Genomic DNA, 16,050 nt, shown 5'->3' with positions numbered 1-16,050 from the left:
GCGCCCGTTGCAGGAGTTCCTGGACGCGCGCTGGATCCAAACGACGGGCGGCTTCGAGGAGAGGATCACACTTGACGAGAGTTTCCGCCGAGCGGTCCGGTGGTGGGGCACCCGCGCGCATCTGACGGCGGGCATGGACTTCCAGAACCCAGACCACCAGGAGACAGTGACCGCAGATGCCTCCATGGAAGGGTGGAGAGCGCACACCGAAAATCTGCACACGAGAGGCCTCTGGCTCCCGACGGAGAAGTCCCTCCATATCAACGTACTGGAGCTCCGTGCAGTGTTCTGGGCCCTCAGGTCCTTCCGTCCCTCAAGGGCAAGGTGGTGAGGATCTTCACCGACAACACCACCACCATGTTTTACATCAGGAAACAGGGCGGAACCAAGTCCCCAGCACTGTCCAAGGAGGCGCAGGACCTGTGGCATTGGGCAGTCGCCCAAAGGATGTTTCTGGTGCCGTTTCATCTGGCAGGGATAAAAAAACACCATCGCTGACTCACTCAGCAGGGAGCTGCGCTCGTGCCACGAGTGGGAACTACGGCAGGATCTAGTGGATCGCCTCTTCCGACGGTGGGGCACACCCCAGATCGACCTGTTCGCGACGGCGACGAACTCCAAGTGCCGGAGGTTCGCCAGCAGGTTTCCCCAGGCGAGGAGCATGGGCGATGCTTTCTCGTTCCCCTGGGAGGGCCTGTTCCTCTACGCGTTCCCTCCTTTGCCACTGCTAATCCGGCTCGTCAACCAGCTCAAGAGGTCACGGTGCAGGATGATCCTCGTCGCACCTGCGTGGCCGAGGCAGATATGGTTCCCGGACCTTCTGGACTTGTCAGCGTCCCCGCCAATCAAGCTGCCGGTGGACGCGGATCTACTCTCCAGGGAAGGAGGCGCCATCCTCCACCACGACCCGAAATCGCTGAACTTGCAGGCCTGGCTCCTGCAGCGCTAGAGTTTGGAGGATACGACTTACCGGCCGACTGCAGAGAGGTTCTTGCAAAGGCCAGGGCGTCCTCGACTCTTAAATGCTACGGACACAAATGGGAGAGGTTCTCTGTCTGGTGCCACACACAGAAGATTAACCCTCTACGGATTAGGGCTCCCCAGGTACTGCCGTATCTGCTGACGCTGGCCAAAGCTGGACTGGCACACGCGTCCATCAAGATTCATCTTGCTGCGATCTCCCGATACACTAGAACCACGGGCCGGACGTCCCTGTGGTCTCATCGTCTGGTGAAAGAGTTCATGAAGGGACTGTTCAGATCGTTCCAGCAGGTGAAGGCGCCGGCCCCGGCGTGGGAGCTCAACGTGGTGCTGACTAAGCTCATGGGACCTCCGTTCGAGCCTCTGCACTCGGCCCCGTTGAAGTTTCTGTCGTGGAAAACAGCGTTTCTTGTGGCCATCACCTCCGCACGACTGGTGGGAGAGATCCAGGCCCTTTCCTGCAAGGCCCCGTACTTGACTTTTCACGACACGAGGGTAGTGCTCAGGACACACTCCTCCTTCATGCCCAAGGTACCGTCGGACTTTCATCTCAACGAACCATTGGTGTTGCCTGTGTTCTTCCCGTCGCCTTCGTCGCCGGCTGAGAGGACTTTGCACTCGCTGGATGTGGCTAGAGCGCTGAAGTTCTACGTGGACCGCACGAAGTGTTTTCGGAAGACGTCACAACTCTTTGTGAACTTTGAACCTGTCAATCAGGGGAAAGCTCTCTCGAAGGCTTCCATCTCCAGATGGCTCTCCGGCTGTATCATGTACTGTCATCGGTTGGCAAACCGACCGCTGCCTGGCCGTCCGAGAGCCCATTCCACCAGAGCGATCGCAGCTACCACGGCGTTCCTTTCTGGTGTGCCCCTGCTGGACATATGCAGGGCTGCTACGTGGAGGTCGACGCACACCTTCACGAAATTCTACTGCGTCGATCGGGATTCCAGGGAGGAGTCCAGGGTCGGCCAAGCAGTGCTGCGCAACCTGTTCGCCTGAGGTGAGCCTGGTGAGGAGGTAAGATGCTTAATGTTGAGTTTGATGTAATGCTTAATGTTGAGCCTTTGCCACCTCCCGTGGTTGTGCATGTGTGTACTGCTATGTATTCTTTATTCATGAGCATGTGAATCCATGCCAGACCCCATGCTGGAGAAGGAACAAGTTACTTACCTGTAACTGTTGTTCTCCAGCATGGGTCTGGCATGGATTCACATGCGAACCCTCCCGCCTACACCTCTGCGGCTCTTCACTTGGTCATACTGCCACTTCACGTGCTTCCAAATCTGAAGATGGCTGCCAGAGGCGGTGCTTAGGTAGAGGGCAGTCATTGGCTGTGGTCAGTATGACGCAGAGACCAGTGATTGGTTATTACTACGAAAGACAGATCAGAAACGAAACTGATACTGGTTTTTTCTTTACCGAGGATTCCCAGCCTGACGACGGGGAATATTCATGAGCATGTGAATCCATGCCAGACCCATGCTGGAGAACAACAGTTACAGGTAAGTAACTTGTTCCTTGTCAGGCTGGGAATCCTCGGTAAAGAAAAAATCAGTTTCTGTTTTGTTTCTGAACTGTCTTTCTACTAGTAACCAATCACTGGTCTCTGGTTCATACAGCCCCTAGCCAATGACTGCACTCTACCTAAGCCCCTCGTCTAGCAGCCATCTTCAGATTTTTACCGCACGTTCAAGTTTTGGGAGTCCTCGTGCTGTAGCTCTCGAGCTTTTACTGCATTTTGCGTTTTTTCAAAGAGTTTACTCTTATATTTTCAGTCAATCGAGCCGCAAGCTCCACCGACTCTACTTCTGATCAACGGGGACCTGTTTTTGGAATTTCCTACGCCCCTCAAGGGCATCTTTTCGTCGTATTTTCCACTTCTCTGAGGATTCCATAAGATCTTTGAGGCCTACCCCGCGTGGACATGGCCCAGGACAAGGGAAGCATGACGCCTGTTGGCTCCAAGCTGTTCATGAGCTGCCCTGGATGCGGACTTCAGAACGTCTTCAAGGAGGATGCGCACTCTCAGTGCCTCTACTGCCTTCACAACGACAAATTGCACGTGGAGAAGGACTGTGTGTTTTGTAAGAACATGTCTGAACGGACAATGAAGGATCGTCGTATTCGACTCACCAACTGGCTGAAGGGGGAAGAGCCCAGCAGCAGGTGAGAAGAGGAAGAAATCTGAGCGGTCTTCTAAGACCTTTGAGGGCGCTCCGGCGACAGGGGCCCAACAAAAGGCTAAGCACCGTGAGTCCGCAGGCACCGGGAGCGCCAATCGGTCAGGCTCCTCGGCTGCCAGGCAGGGCGCATTATGACCGACACCATCAACAACGAGCCAACGCTCTGGCTCGGTTAAGAGTAAGCTTTGGGAGAAGCCCCGGTCAATCCCGAAGGATACAGCCGAGTGGGAGCGAGGCGGTGACCCTCCCCTCAAGGTGAAGGCCTCAGGCACGCCCAACGTCGTGAAGGCCCTGATTCACCCGGCTAAGGCCTCAATTGAGGGTGTCGTGGCGGCCCTGGCGAAACCTAAGGAGGCTTCCCCAGTGGAGATGACTTCAGGGGCTAGAGTTTCCCTGCCACCCTGGAGGGAATCATCTTTTCTGCCCATCGAGAAGACCCCTGTGAAATCCCAACAGGAAAAAGAGGGGGGGCACGGTAGCCTTAATCGACACGGATACCACCTCTGAGGATGAGTTGGCGAGCGTCCAAAGGATCCTGGACAAGAAGTTTGAGGAATCCAGGGCCCACGGGAAGGATACCGATGAGGAGAGCAAGGGGGGGGGGGCGACAAGGAAGATAGGGCCGCAGAGGACCCCACGCCTCAACCGTCGGTCCCGTTGCAGCCGTGCCCATATTTCAAGACAATTCAGCAGCTGTCTTGATGGCGATACAGAACCTGTGCGCGGAGATAAGGACAAGGATGCCCTTACCCCCCACCAATGACCCAGCGGGGCCTGGTCCGTCGGGGAGCCCACCTAACAAGCGGAGACGAGTCCATCCTCCTCCCCACTTCCATCCTTCATCCCATCCCCTCCTCCGAGGGATGAGACGGTAACGGAGACGTTGACGACGGGGACGGACGACGACGGTGGTGACGACGGAATGGACCTCCCTTCACCACCTTCTCGGGCCACCCCCTTTCCCCCCCGACAAAATTGGCTCCTTCCACGCCATGATCGCCAGGGCATCTAAGCTCTTCCAGGTCTGCCCCGAAGAACAGAAGAAGGAAGGGTTCCTCTACCAACGGCGGGAGGCCAAGAGGAAGAATGTCCTCTCAGTCCCATTGCTGGACGACATCTGGGATGAGGAGCTGGCGCTCCTGAAGAACCCGTCCACGGCTCCTGCTAAGAGACAGGTACGAGAAGAAGTACCGGGTCCTGGACTCAGCCCCTATGTGCCTCAGGGCACAGCCGTCCCCGGATTCAGTGGTCTCCGCGGCAGCCAAGAAGAAAGCGGCGGGGGCGACGGCTTCAACTTCAATATGCCCGCCGGACGGCGAGGGGAAGAAGCTGGACGCCATGGGACGACGGGTCATCTCGTCGGCGGCGACAATCATTAAAGCGACCCTCACGATCATGTCACGTTATGACAGGGAGCTGTGGTTCAAGATCGCTCCGCTGCTGGACTTCCTCCCGGATGACAAGAGGGCTGAGGCCCTGGAAATCCTACAGGAAGGCGAAGTGGCGTCGGACCATGCCGTTATGGTGGCCACGGACATCCCTGACACCGGCTTTCGTCAGATGGGCAACAGCGTTTGCCTTCGCTGGCACGGTTGGCTCAAGGCCACAGACTTACACCAGGATGTACAGACAAGGGTTCTGGACATGCCCTTCGATGGGAACAACCTGTCCGGCAAGACAGTGGACGAGTCACTACAGGCCATCAAGGCGGACACCGAGACGGCTCGGGCCTTGGGTGTTCTTCAGCAACGACTGCCGTCCTTTTGTAACGCTGGAGGCAAGCAAGTTGCCTCCAAAGGATTCGGCGGCGGTTCCTCGTCGTACCGCCAAGCGGCCCACTCCTCATCGCAGGAGGCCTGCAGAGGACGCGGCAAGACAGGAGGATCCCGTTGTCAAGGAGGCCAGGGCGGCAAGGCCGCGACGAAACAGGATTGAACCAGCTGTGGTCGCAGGCCCCCACCTGAGCACCCCGGTGGGAGGCCAGCTGGCGAAATTTGTCAGCGTGTGCGAGTCCATCTCCACCGACGTTTGGGTCCTGGATGCCCTGGCCCGCAGGCACACTCTGAAATTTCAAAAGAGGTGTCCCCGTGGCCAGGAAGGAAAACACGTCCCTCAACTGCTGCTGGAGATACGGGCGATGCTAAGAAAGGGAGCCATCGAGCTCGTCCCAAAGAGGCTCTGGGGCTCCGGAGTGTACTCGCCGTACTTCCTCGTCCAGAAGAAGACCGGCGGTTGGCGACCCATCCTTGATCTTCACCGTCTAACAAGTGCATCAAGTCCCACAAGTTCCGGATGGTCACCCTCCAGCACGTGTTGGGACAGCTGGAGGAAGGCGAATTCTGTCGTCGCTGGACTTGGAGGATGCCTACTTCCACATCCCCATTCTAAAAGGACATTGAAAATTTCTGCGATATGTGCTCCAAGGGTGATACTATCAGTTCAAGGCCCTTCCCTTCGGATTGAAGTCGGCGCCCAGGGTGTTCACCAAGTGCCAGGCACCAGTGGCGGTGCAGCTGCGCCTACAGGGGATCCACGTCTACCCCTACCTGGACGATTGGCTCATCCGAGCAAAGTCAAGAGCACTCACCGTCGATCACACAGCGAAGACCGTCCAAATGATCACAGATCTGGGATTCTCCATCAATTTAGCGAAATCCCCTTGTTATCGTTGCAAGTCGTTCCTGGGAGCCAGGCCGACACAGTGGCGCGATTGGCTTCGCCGTCGGAAGAAAGGACAAAGGTCATCCTGGGCAAGGTACAACGGCTGTTGACCTTGGATGTGGCCAAGGTGAGGTCCATCAAGTCCCTACTCGGCATGATGTCCTCGTGCATCTACCTCGTGCGCCTATGCAGACTGCGGATGCGACCACTGCAGGAGTGGATGCAAGCGGCGAGAAGCTTCGAAGACAGGATCTCACTCAACAAGACTTTCCGCCAAGCGATCTGTTGGTGGGGCACCCATGCGCATCTGGCGGCGGCCATGGACCTCCAGACCCCTGCACATCAGGAAACGGTGACGACGGATGCCTCCCTGGAGGGATGGGGAGCGCACACCGGAGATCTCCATGCAAGAGGCCCCCGGAGGAGAGGTCAATACACATCAATGTCCTGGAGCTCCAAGCCGTGTTCTGGGCCCTCAGGTCGTTCCTTCCTTCCCTCAAGGGCAAGGTGGTAAGGCTCTGCACCGACACCACCACCACAATGTTCTACATCCTGAAGCAGGGGGGCACCAAATCTCCGGCCCTATTCAACGAAGCACAGAATCTGTGGCACTGGGTTGTCGCCCAAGGAATGTTTCTGGTACCCTTCCAACGGGCAGGAATCAAGAACACCATCGCTGACTCACTCAGCAGGGAGCTGTGCTCGTGCCACGAGTGGGAGCTGCGGCAGGATCAAGTGGATCTTCTGTTCCGACGATGAGGCAATCCCCAGATCGACCTATTTGCGACGAACGGCAAGTGCCGGAGGTTCGCCAGCAGGTTTCCCCAGCCGGGGAGCATGTGCGATGCCTTCTCTTTCCCCAGGGGCGGCCTGTTCCTGTATGCGTTCGCACTGTTGCCATTGCTTTTGTGACTCATCAGTCAACTCAGACGGTCCCGGTGCAGGATGATCCTCGTCGCAATTACGTGGCCGAACAGATTTGGTTCCCGGACCTTCTGGACATGCCAGCGTCCCCCCAGTCAAACTGCCGACGGACGCGGATCTTCTCGCTAGGGAAGGAGGCGCCATCCTACACCACTACCCGGGGTCGCTGAACCTGCAGGCCTGGCTCCTGCAGCACTAGAGTTCGGAAGATACGATATCCCGGCGGACTGCGAGGAGGTGCTTGCAAAAGCCAGGGTGTCCTCGACTCTCAAGTGCTATGGACACAAATGGAAGAGGTTTTCTGTCTGGTGCCGTGCACAGAAGGTTAACCCTGTGCGGATTACGGCCCCTCAAGTGCTGCTGTACTTGCTATCGCAGGCCAAGGCGGGGCTGGCATATGCCTCCATCAAGGTCCATCTGGCGGCTGTCTCCCGCTGAACAAGTTCTCCGGGGCGGTCATCCTTATGGTCTCATCACCTGGTGAAGGAGTTCATGAAAGGACTGTTTCGATCGTTCCTGCCAATGAAGGCCCCGGCCCCGGCATGGAAACTCAACGTGATGCTGACCAGGCTCATGGGGCTTCCATTCGAGCCTCTGCATTCGGCACCATTGAAGTTAGTGTCGTGGAAGACAGCGTTTCTTGTGGCCATCAACTCTGCACGACGAGTGGGAGAGATCCAGGCCCTCTCCTGTAATCCTCCATACCTGACATTCCACGAGACGAGGGTGGTGCTGAGGACGCACCCCTCCTTCATGCCCAAGGTGCCGTCGGACTTCCACCTCAACGAGCCCTTGGTGTTACCGGTTTTCTTCCCGTCGCCGGCTGAGAGGACTTTGCACTCGCTGGATGTGGCTAGAGCGCTGAAGTTCTACGTGGACCGCACGAAGAGTCTGCGGAAGACATCACAGCTGTTTGTGAACTTTGGACCTGTGAACCAAGAGAAGGCTCTCTCGAAGGCTTCCATTTCCAGATGGCTCTCTGGCTGAATTATGCACTGTCACCGGTTGGCGAACCAACCTTTGGACTGCCGTCCGAGAGCCCATTCGACCAGAGTAATCGCTGCTACCACAGGGTTCTTGTCTGGCGTGCCCCTGCTGGACATCTGCAGGGCTGCTACGTGGAGGTCGACGCACACCTTCACGAGATACTACTGCGTCGACTTTGATTCCAGGGAGGAGTCCAGAGTCGACCAGGCAGTGCTGTGCAACCAGTTCACCTGAAGGTGGGCCTGGTGAGGAGGTAAGAGATGCTTAATGTTGAGTTGTTGAAATGCTTAATGTTGAGCCTTGCCACCTCCCATGGTTGTGCATGTGTGTACTGCTATGTATTCTTGTATTCATGAGCATGTGAATCCATGCCAGACCCCATGCTGGAGAAGGAACAAGTTACTTACCTGTAACTGTTGTTCTCCAGCATGGGTCTGGCATGGATTCACATGTGAACCCTCGCTGCTACCCCTCTGCGGCTCTTCTCTTGGTCCTACTGCCACTTTACGTGCTACCAAATCTGAGGATGCCTGCCAGAGGAGGGGCTTAGGTAGAGGGCAGTCATTGGCTAGGGGCAGTATGACCCAGAGACCAGTGATTGATTACTAGTAGAAAGACCGTTCAGAAACGAAACTGAAACTGATTTTTTCTTTACCGAGGAATCCATGCCAGACCCATGCTCGAGAACAACATTTAAAGTTAAGTAACTTGTTCCTTATCATGTTGGAACTTTGTGTTATCAAGTTGGAAGCGAAAGAGAACTGAAGTGGAACTTGTGTTATGAGCCAAGATTTCCTTATCCTTTTGGAAACGTTTGAACAAAATCCTGCTTGAATCTGGGGGAGGGGAATGCACCCAGATTATAAGGAGAAACAGTTATCATGATGTCAATTTAACTGTTACATTTGTTGCTGTTGAACTGCCCTATTCCCTTTTAAGGTGGTGTATGTATAGTTTTTTGCTAGAGTGTTTCCTTTAGTTTATTTTAGGTAGGGAAATCCTCGTCTGTGCAAGGATGGTGAGGCATGTATCCAACCTTTTGTGTTAAAAGTGGCATCTTTTTGAAAAACCTTCACAAAGATGTCTGCCTCACATTTTTGACCCCTCACACAACCCCACATAACTATTAAAATGCTTCTGGGATATTAGGTCTGATGTGGGTGTTAGAGGTTGAAGAGTGAGTGAGTGAGTGAGTGGCGGATGGCGAGCATGAGGAGAGAAGGAGCAAGAGGTAGAGCAGAACAATGTGGAGCTAATTAAGAGGGTGTGTATAGGTGGTTGACTATATCATAAGGTAGTGAGGGAAGAGATCGGGATAGAAAGAGAAGTGAAAGGGCAGAGTCGTTTGTAGAGGAGGTGGTGATAAGAACAAGGAGGATGGAAAGCATGTGGAAAAAATGATTGGAGGTGGTTTGAGTGACAGTACTGGAGAAGAACAAAGAGGAGTGGAAGCGTGAAGAGCGTGAACGAGCAGGATTAGAAAAACAACCCTTTTTTTGTTGTTGAAACTTTTATTTATTGGCAGGAAGTAGTAACTCGTACAACGTGCATTGCAGAAACAGTGGTACATTGACAATAAAAACTTACAATACATCAAGCAGTTCACAATGGGGGGGCGTGCTGTCGGCACAATGAAGCGTCCGTTACTCGGGACTCAGGGATATCTAGCAAGTTTGGCGGGGGTGGGGGTGTGGATACCCATTCAACCTCATCTTTGTTATTTAGGTAGCTGCAAAACTCAGTGTACACATTTTATGACGTGGGGAGGGAGCCGATGTACTCCTCCTCGCACGCCTGTGTCCAAGTGAGGGATTTCAACCATATCTTGAATGTGGGGAGGGGGGGGCGACGCTTGCAGCACTGCAATATACATTTGTTGGCCACTATGGCACTCGCATTAAAAAATGTCTACATTTTTTTTCGCACTCTCCCCAGGCCATATTCCAAACAGCAAGGCTAGTGGGTCGAGGTCCACTGAGGTCCCAACTAACTCTGAGAGGGTTTCCGTCACTGCTATCCAGAATGCACTAAGCGCATTGCAGGACCAAAACATGTGGGTGTGGTCTGCCCTTTCAGATCTGCATCGCGGGCAGATGTGGGTCAGGTTGCGTGTGAATTTCGCCACTTTGTGTGGTGTGTAATATAGTCTGTTGAGTTTGTACTGTATAGACCTGAATCTAGCATTGAGGGAGACTTTGCTAGTGTGTGAGCACATTTTGGTCCACACACCATCGGTAATTTCCAATCCTAGCTCTGCCGCCCACTCCTACCGTGGTTTGGAGGATGCATCTTCAGATTATCCCAACAGCATTTTATACAGAGACGATGTTATACCCCTACTGCCAGATGAGTTGGCTATGTATTAGATCTCAAGTGAGTCAGGGGGCTCATCTGGATAGGAGGGGAGTCAATGTTCGGGCCATATGAATTTACTAGCAAGCATTCTTCGTTGGCCAGTGTACAGTGTAGGATCACAAAGCGCAGCTTTGGCGAACTTGTCCATAGCTCCAACCTTATTGGTCCCCCTTGATCTGTTGGACATTGCAGTGATGGGCAGTGGTGCTCAGTTGGGTAGGTTGGTTAGTGTCTGTGAGCCACTAGGCCCCTGATGCCTCTGGTTACGTGCCACAGCCTCTCGCGCCGGGGCGGTGCAGGCCTGGCAATGTGGATGGACGCTCCGACAGGGGGAGAGCGCACGCGTGGCAGGTTGAGGTCGGTATGGTCACTGTGCGTGCCAGGTAACAATGGGGGGGGTGTTATTGTTGGAGGTTCGGTGGTTGAGTTGTGGTGGCAGCAGGCCCAGTGGCTGGGGGAGGGCAGAGGGCTGCCACGCGTACTCCAATACAGCTGGTGTGTCTCTCCACAGTTTGCTGGTGGTGCTGGGCTGAGTGATGGTGATGGTGATGGTATGGTGGGTCTGGGGTGGCCCTTTTATGGCAGAGCGAAGATTCCCTTTTCATACTCTGAGTGGAAAGTGGGGCAGGACGATCTCTATGTTCCCCCAGGCCCACCACGCCGGCTTGGTTCGTGGAAGAGGGTTCCAGCCCTCAAGGGAGATGCATCAATATGGGCCCCCCTCCAGAGTCAGTGGGCACCCCCACCAAATAGCTTCAATTAGATAGGTCCCCGCTCTGTCCTCTGGCCCAGCCAGTGTGGGTTAGGCATGTACTTGGGCCGGCCTTAGGCATGCAGGGCGCTCCAGCAGCGCCTCGCGGGGTACAGGCCTGGTGTTCCACAGGAGACGGGAGGAAATGTGTATCCAGAGCAGTTTTTGTTATACGGGTCGGGCAGGGATGCAGGCGGGCCAGGAGAGAGAGGCGGGAGGCGGCCTCAGCGCCCCAGCAGCACAGCGAAGGAAGGAGGGGGGCGGGGAATCCCACAGCCCCGCAATAGCCACTGGAGCTCGAGGAGGTCCACCACCGGCCTAACAGACCGCAGCGGTAGCGCCTCTCCTCGCACCCCTCCTGGGTACACCTACCGTGTCCGCCCGCAGTCGGCAGAAGCCTGCGACGGCAGAGCTGGAAGGTCGATGGCCCACCCCTAGGGCCCGATTCCGCTGCCCAGCGAGCTGTTCCTCCTCGGTGTCGCCTCTCTCCCCAACGAGTCAAGGGGGGCTCACAGACAGTGCACCCCGTGTCACTGCAGGCCGGGGGCAATGCGGAGCCGCAGCAGCCAACACGATCCCATATGGCTCAGGAGGTAGGCTCTTAGCGGGCCTGCGTGGCGGGCAGTGCAGGTGGCCGTTCCTCGGGTCCGCTACACCGATTTTCTGTGGCTTTGGGTCTGTGTGTGCCCCACAGTTTAAGGATGCCGTATAGGTGGTTTGCGAGGCTCCACAGGGTGAAATTGCGCCATTGCTCGTGGATTGAGGTTGGTGGGCCACAGAGCTCCCAGGCTATGCAGCAATTTTAACGGCTGCTCAACAGCGCCCCTCCACCCCCAAAACAACCCTTTTATTGCATCATGTTCCTATTACAAGGGTGTCAGAAAATATATATTCTTCATCCCCTGTTAAGAGAAAGACGGATTTCCTGCAGGAAAAATGTTACACATCTCCTCTCATCAAATTCAATAAAGGATAATTATTACCCGGGGAGGATCAATGAGCTTGTAAAAAGCAAGCTCATTGGCCCTCGCCTTACCTCGCAGAGAAGGCTTCGCGCACTGCTGTTCCAGAGTTCTTTCTGGGATTGGCTGACAAGGAAAGGGCGAAGGGACTATGTGTAGTCCCTTCGCCCTTTCCATGGCAGCCATTTTCTTTGTTTTTTTTTTACATTGATTTTAATGGTCGACATGGAAAGGGAGAAGGGACTATGTGTAGTCCCTTCTCCCCGATCCCTGGAAAAAAGACGAGAAACGGTCGCAGGGCTGTTTCCCGACTCGATACAAATAGCAATTAGTACTCCGGTACCACGTGCCGGTTATGAATGCCAATTTAAGCCGAGGAGGGGGCCATTACCCGACCGGTAACGCCCCCCTCCTCCCCGGGTTATATTTCCTAAATATGTCTTTGTTAACTATAAAATAATCAGACACCAGTGGTTGAGGCACAAATGTGATGTAGCTGATTTCTGTGCTGAATATTGTTTTTAAGTAGAAAGGAAAATATAAAAAGTTTGTGTTGTTTCTATATGGATAATGTTTATATGTGTTTGAAATGCATTACCAATACAATGGGGAAATCCTAGTAAACCTCTTTTACATTAAATGAATGGATGGACTTCATAGATGAAGACTCTGAGCTGGAAAACACTGCTAGAGGTTGCAGGAGTCTGTAATGAGGCTGTGCCTCCCATGCTTTAACCTTAATGTTGGTGCAACCTCTTAGTAAGCTCTAAGTAATGTATCCAGATAGCCAGAACATTAAGGTTGTCCAGTGAGGCTTAAGGAGATAGGGGAGTTCGGGGAGGGGGGGGGGGCGGAGGGGGTGAGAGAAGTTGTAAGCAAGCCAATACAAGGTTTTAACTGAAACACCCCATGTTCAGTTGACATAGTCTAAGATTCCTCAATAATTGGGCATTGTTTTTAAGCATACTTTGAGAGTAGGCAAACATAATAAAGCCAAGCCATAGCTATGATGTACTTTTAGGTGTGACATGAACCCCTTTAAAGACAGATAACATTTACAGCCTGCCTCATCTTGGTCCCATGAATTAGTCCTTTATCATTGTTGCTGCTTCTGCCGAAGCCCAATTTTAATTCTGTTGGATGCTGAAAATTAAGAATGAACATACAGATTAAACATGTTGCTATGACTTTTCTGTTTTCTGCCAAGGTATCATTTACTGCTTCTCTCAGAAAGACTCAGAACAAATAACCATGAGTTTACAGAAGCTGGGTATTAAAGCAGGTGCTTACCACGCAAATATGGAGCCCACGGATAAGAGCAGAGTTCACAAACGATGGACAACCAATGATATTCAGGTTATTATGCTATAGTTTGGCTTATGAACATGTACTATTTCAGTTTGAAAATAAGATTAGTAAGTGTTAACGTTTTCTTTATGTTCCAGGTGGTGGTAGCAACTGTTGCCTTTGGCATGGGAATTGACAAAGCCAATGTGAGGTTTGTAATTCACCATTCGATGAGCAAATCAATGGAGAATTATTACCAAGAAAGTGGGCGCGCTGGTATGTGTACTTCATTATTATGAATGAAACAACTGAAAGGGCAAAAGCAGATAGCAAATGTGCAGCATTTAAGTTAACCATTGAATGTGTCCTGCATAAAATAAAATAGGATAAGGTTTTGGATGTGCATTTCTTTAGGATTGTGAAAGAAACAACAACATTTTTTGCGCTTGTGAGACAGGCCTGGTATCAAGAGATGACACAGACAACAGATGTAACCGTTTTGAAAACCTTTATTAAAATAGTCAGGATGGGTGTAACGCCTAACTTCCCCAATAGATATGGTGGGGATTGTCCTACCTAACAAAACTAAGGAACGTATATGTCCAGAACAAATGTCTGTCTGTGTCAAAATCTATGCTTGTCCCCACTTCTAATACCTAAATGTAGTGCAGGGATGTTCCAAAGATAATGGTACACAACACATTTCCAAAAAACAATGCTCCCAAGAATCTCAGGCCTTCCTTCCTCAAGCTTCACCAATAATCTGAGTGTTCAGTAAGAGCTTAGGTTTATCTTTCCCCAAGCTTGTTGCACTGATTCAAAACCAATATTTAGCTTGTTCTGGTTGCTCGGTTGCTTGTACAGTTCCTTCTCAATTTGTTGGGGCTCCCTGATCTAGGGGCAGTTGACAGACCTCAGTCTACCCACTACAGGTCATGCAACCAGTTGCCCAAACCAAGCACTTTGGAAGATTCAAATACAGCTTAAACTTTGGTACTTTGCTCACACTTCGCTGGTCCCCTCGGCTGCTTACTTGCAGAAAACTTTCTCATAATTCTGCTAGCTCGCGTTGCTTTAGAATTGTCCTTTACCTGTCTGAGCCTTTTGCACATGTAAACTTCCTTAAACGTGACCATTGTTATTCATTCGCCGACTGTTGGACTTTTATTTGTCTATTTCATTATTAGGTTTTCATCGGAGGCTGTAGAGAACATGTTGCCTGCACGCAACTACTCAGATACAGTGAAGCCTCATTATCTTTCAGACGCGCACTAAGATTCCCTCATTCATTGGCACTCACTGATTGCGTAACAGTTGTTTCCCAGTTTCTTGGGTGGAACAATCACTGCCTGCCCGCAGACACCTCTAGACTGTTGCTTCCAATCAGGGAACGAGCAACTCTCAGCCACAGCATAGGGGCCCGCCTGTTTCCACAGCTCCTTTCTCTCACACTCCCCGGCTCCTTGGGTACACTGCTCCTTCACCACACAGTAACACTCAGTTATATTGTGCCTTCCGCCCGCATCTCAGCATTCTGTTGCCCTCCAGTTTCACACCAGCTGTGCTGGCCTTCCTGCTCCTCTCTCACTTCACCGGCTTCTCGCTTTCTTTGCTGTTTTTGGACTCCACTTTTATACACCTGTGATTCTCTAACAGACTGCAGGTGTGAAGTCCCAGGCTCAATTTCCTGACCACAATTAGTCCAATTAACATGCCATGCCTGACCTTCAGCTCTATAGCCTTCAGGCTCCCTCTTCTTCGTCTCAGTACTATAGTGGTGCCTCTAATAGGTAATCTTCATTACTCTTGGTGTTAGTTTCTTCTCAGTACTTGGTCTGACTTCAGGGCTTCAGGGGGGAAAGTAGGATCTGGACAGCAATGTCCTACAAAGGCTGAGGGAGGGTAAGGTAAGTCACTATCAGGAAATTTGGGATACTGGTACTCTCTCCCCAAACCCCAAGGACCACCCATGTGATACTCCCTTGTAAGCCCACCTCAACCCCAGGGTTCGGGTGCAAAAGCAATGGCCCTTCCCTGGACATCTGAACAGAAGATCCCTGGGGAGTAGGTGTGAGAGTGCCTTCAGGTTTCTCACACGCTGTTGTCCAGATATATACATTTTATTTTCTGCAGTAAAAACAAATACTCAGATTTCTGAAACATCTAATGGAGGGAGTGTTTGCTGTGCTTCTAACCCTCCCACTGTAGAGGTAACTCTATGGGGCAACAGAGGATAATGTTACTTGCCCAGTGTGATAAAGTTAGTTTAGTGGGGAAACCGAAGATGAGCTCTGGCGTTCTGGTTTGAAATGTAGTGGTGAAAAAAGGCAGTCATTTATAGTATCAAAGCTATTAAAGTAATTTTCCTGGAACAAAGTCCTATTATATTCATTGGTGTAGGGTGGCTCTGTAGGTGGCACAAATGCTTGTATCCAAGATGTTCCCTGCGCTATGTAAATGCATAAAAGATGTAAGCTCCCTCTCATATCAGGAATGATGGTAGATACAAGTGTGTTTTTTATACAAAACATGTAGGTGAATGAGAAGTAAAGTATAAACGGATGCACATCCACCACAGACTATAAAATGTCCAACCGGAATTGCCTACATCATAAAGTAGGGGTCTGCAACCTGCTGCTCTTCAGATCTTTTGGACTACCACTCCCATGATCCCGCACCACTGACTCTATGCTATAGGGCTGATAAGAGTCATAGTCCAAAACATCTGGCGAGCCAAAGGTTACAGACCCCTGCCATAAAGGATAACCTATAAATGCACACAACATGTAGTGATCAATCAGTCGCCAAAATGGTTTGGAATTTCTACTTATGGAAAACTTCCTGATGGTCAGTGGTAATTGTATACTTCGATAGTGTAGCAGGTAATTCATTATGCTAAGCAGAGACTATTTAAGGCTTATCCTCACACATTGCGACAAGCCTAGGTGTTGATTCTTTA

The 16,050-nt window shown here is 52.1% G+C and overlaps 1 protein-coding gene across 7 annotated transcripts in view; it reads left to right on the top strand.

The window, feature by feature from the left end:
• The window catches only part of RECQL (RecQ like helicase), a 730,526-nt gene that overhangs the window by 524,824 nt on the left and 189,652 nt on the right, over positions 1-16,050 (top strand). For all 7 annotated transcript variants that reach the window (XM_069628431.1, XM_069628429.1, XM_069628430.1 and 4 more), the window contains 2 exons: positions 13,012-13,160; positions 13,250-13,367. In XM_069628431.1, coding sequence (XP_069484532.1) covers positions 13,012-13,160; positions 13,250-13,367 — 267 coding nt within the window. The remainder of the gene's footprint in view (positions 1-13,011; positions 13,161-13,249; positions 13,368-16,050) is intronic.

This window comes from Ambystoma mexicanum, chromosome 12 (genome assembly GCF_040938575.1).
Source record: "Ambystoma mexicanum isolate Mex_15411 chromosome 12, UKY_AmexF1_1, whole genome shotgun sequence".
Taxonomy (NCBI): domain Eukaryota; kingdom Metazoa; phylum Chordata; class Amphibia; order Caudata; family Ambystomatidae; genus Ambystoma; species Ambystoma mexicanum.
This window is presented reverse-complemented; position numbering and strand designations above follow the sequence as displayed.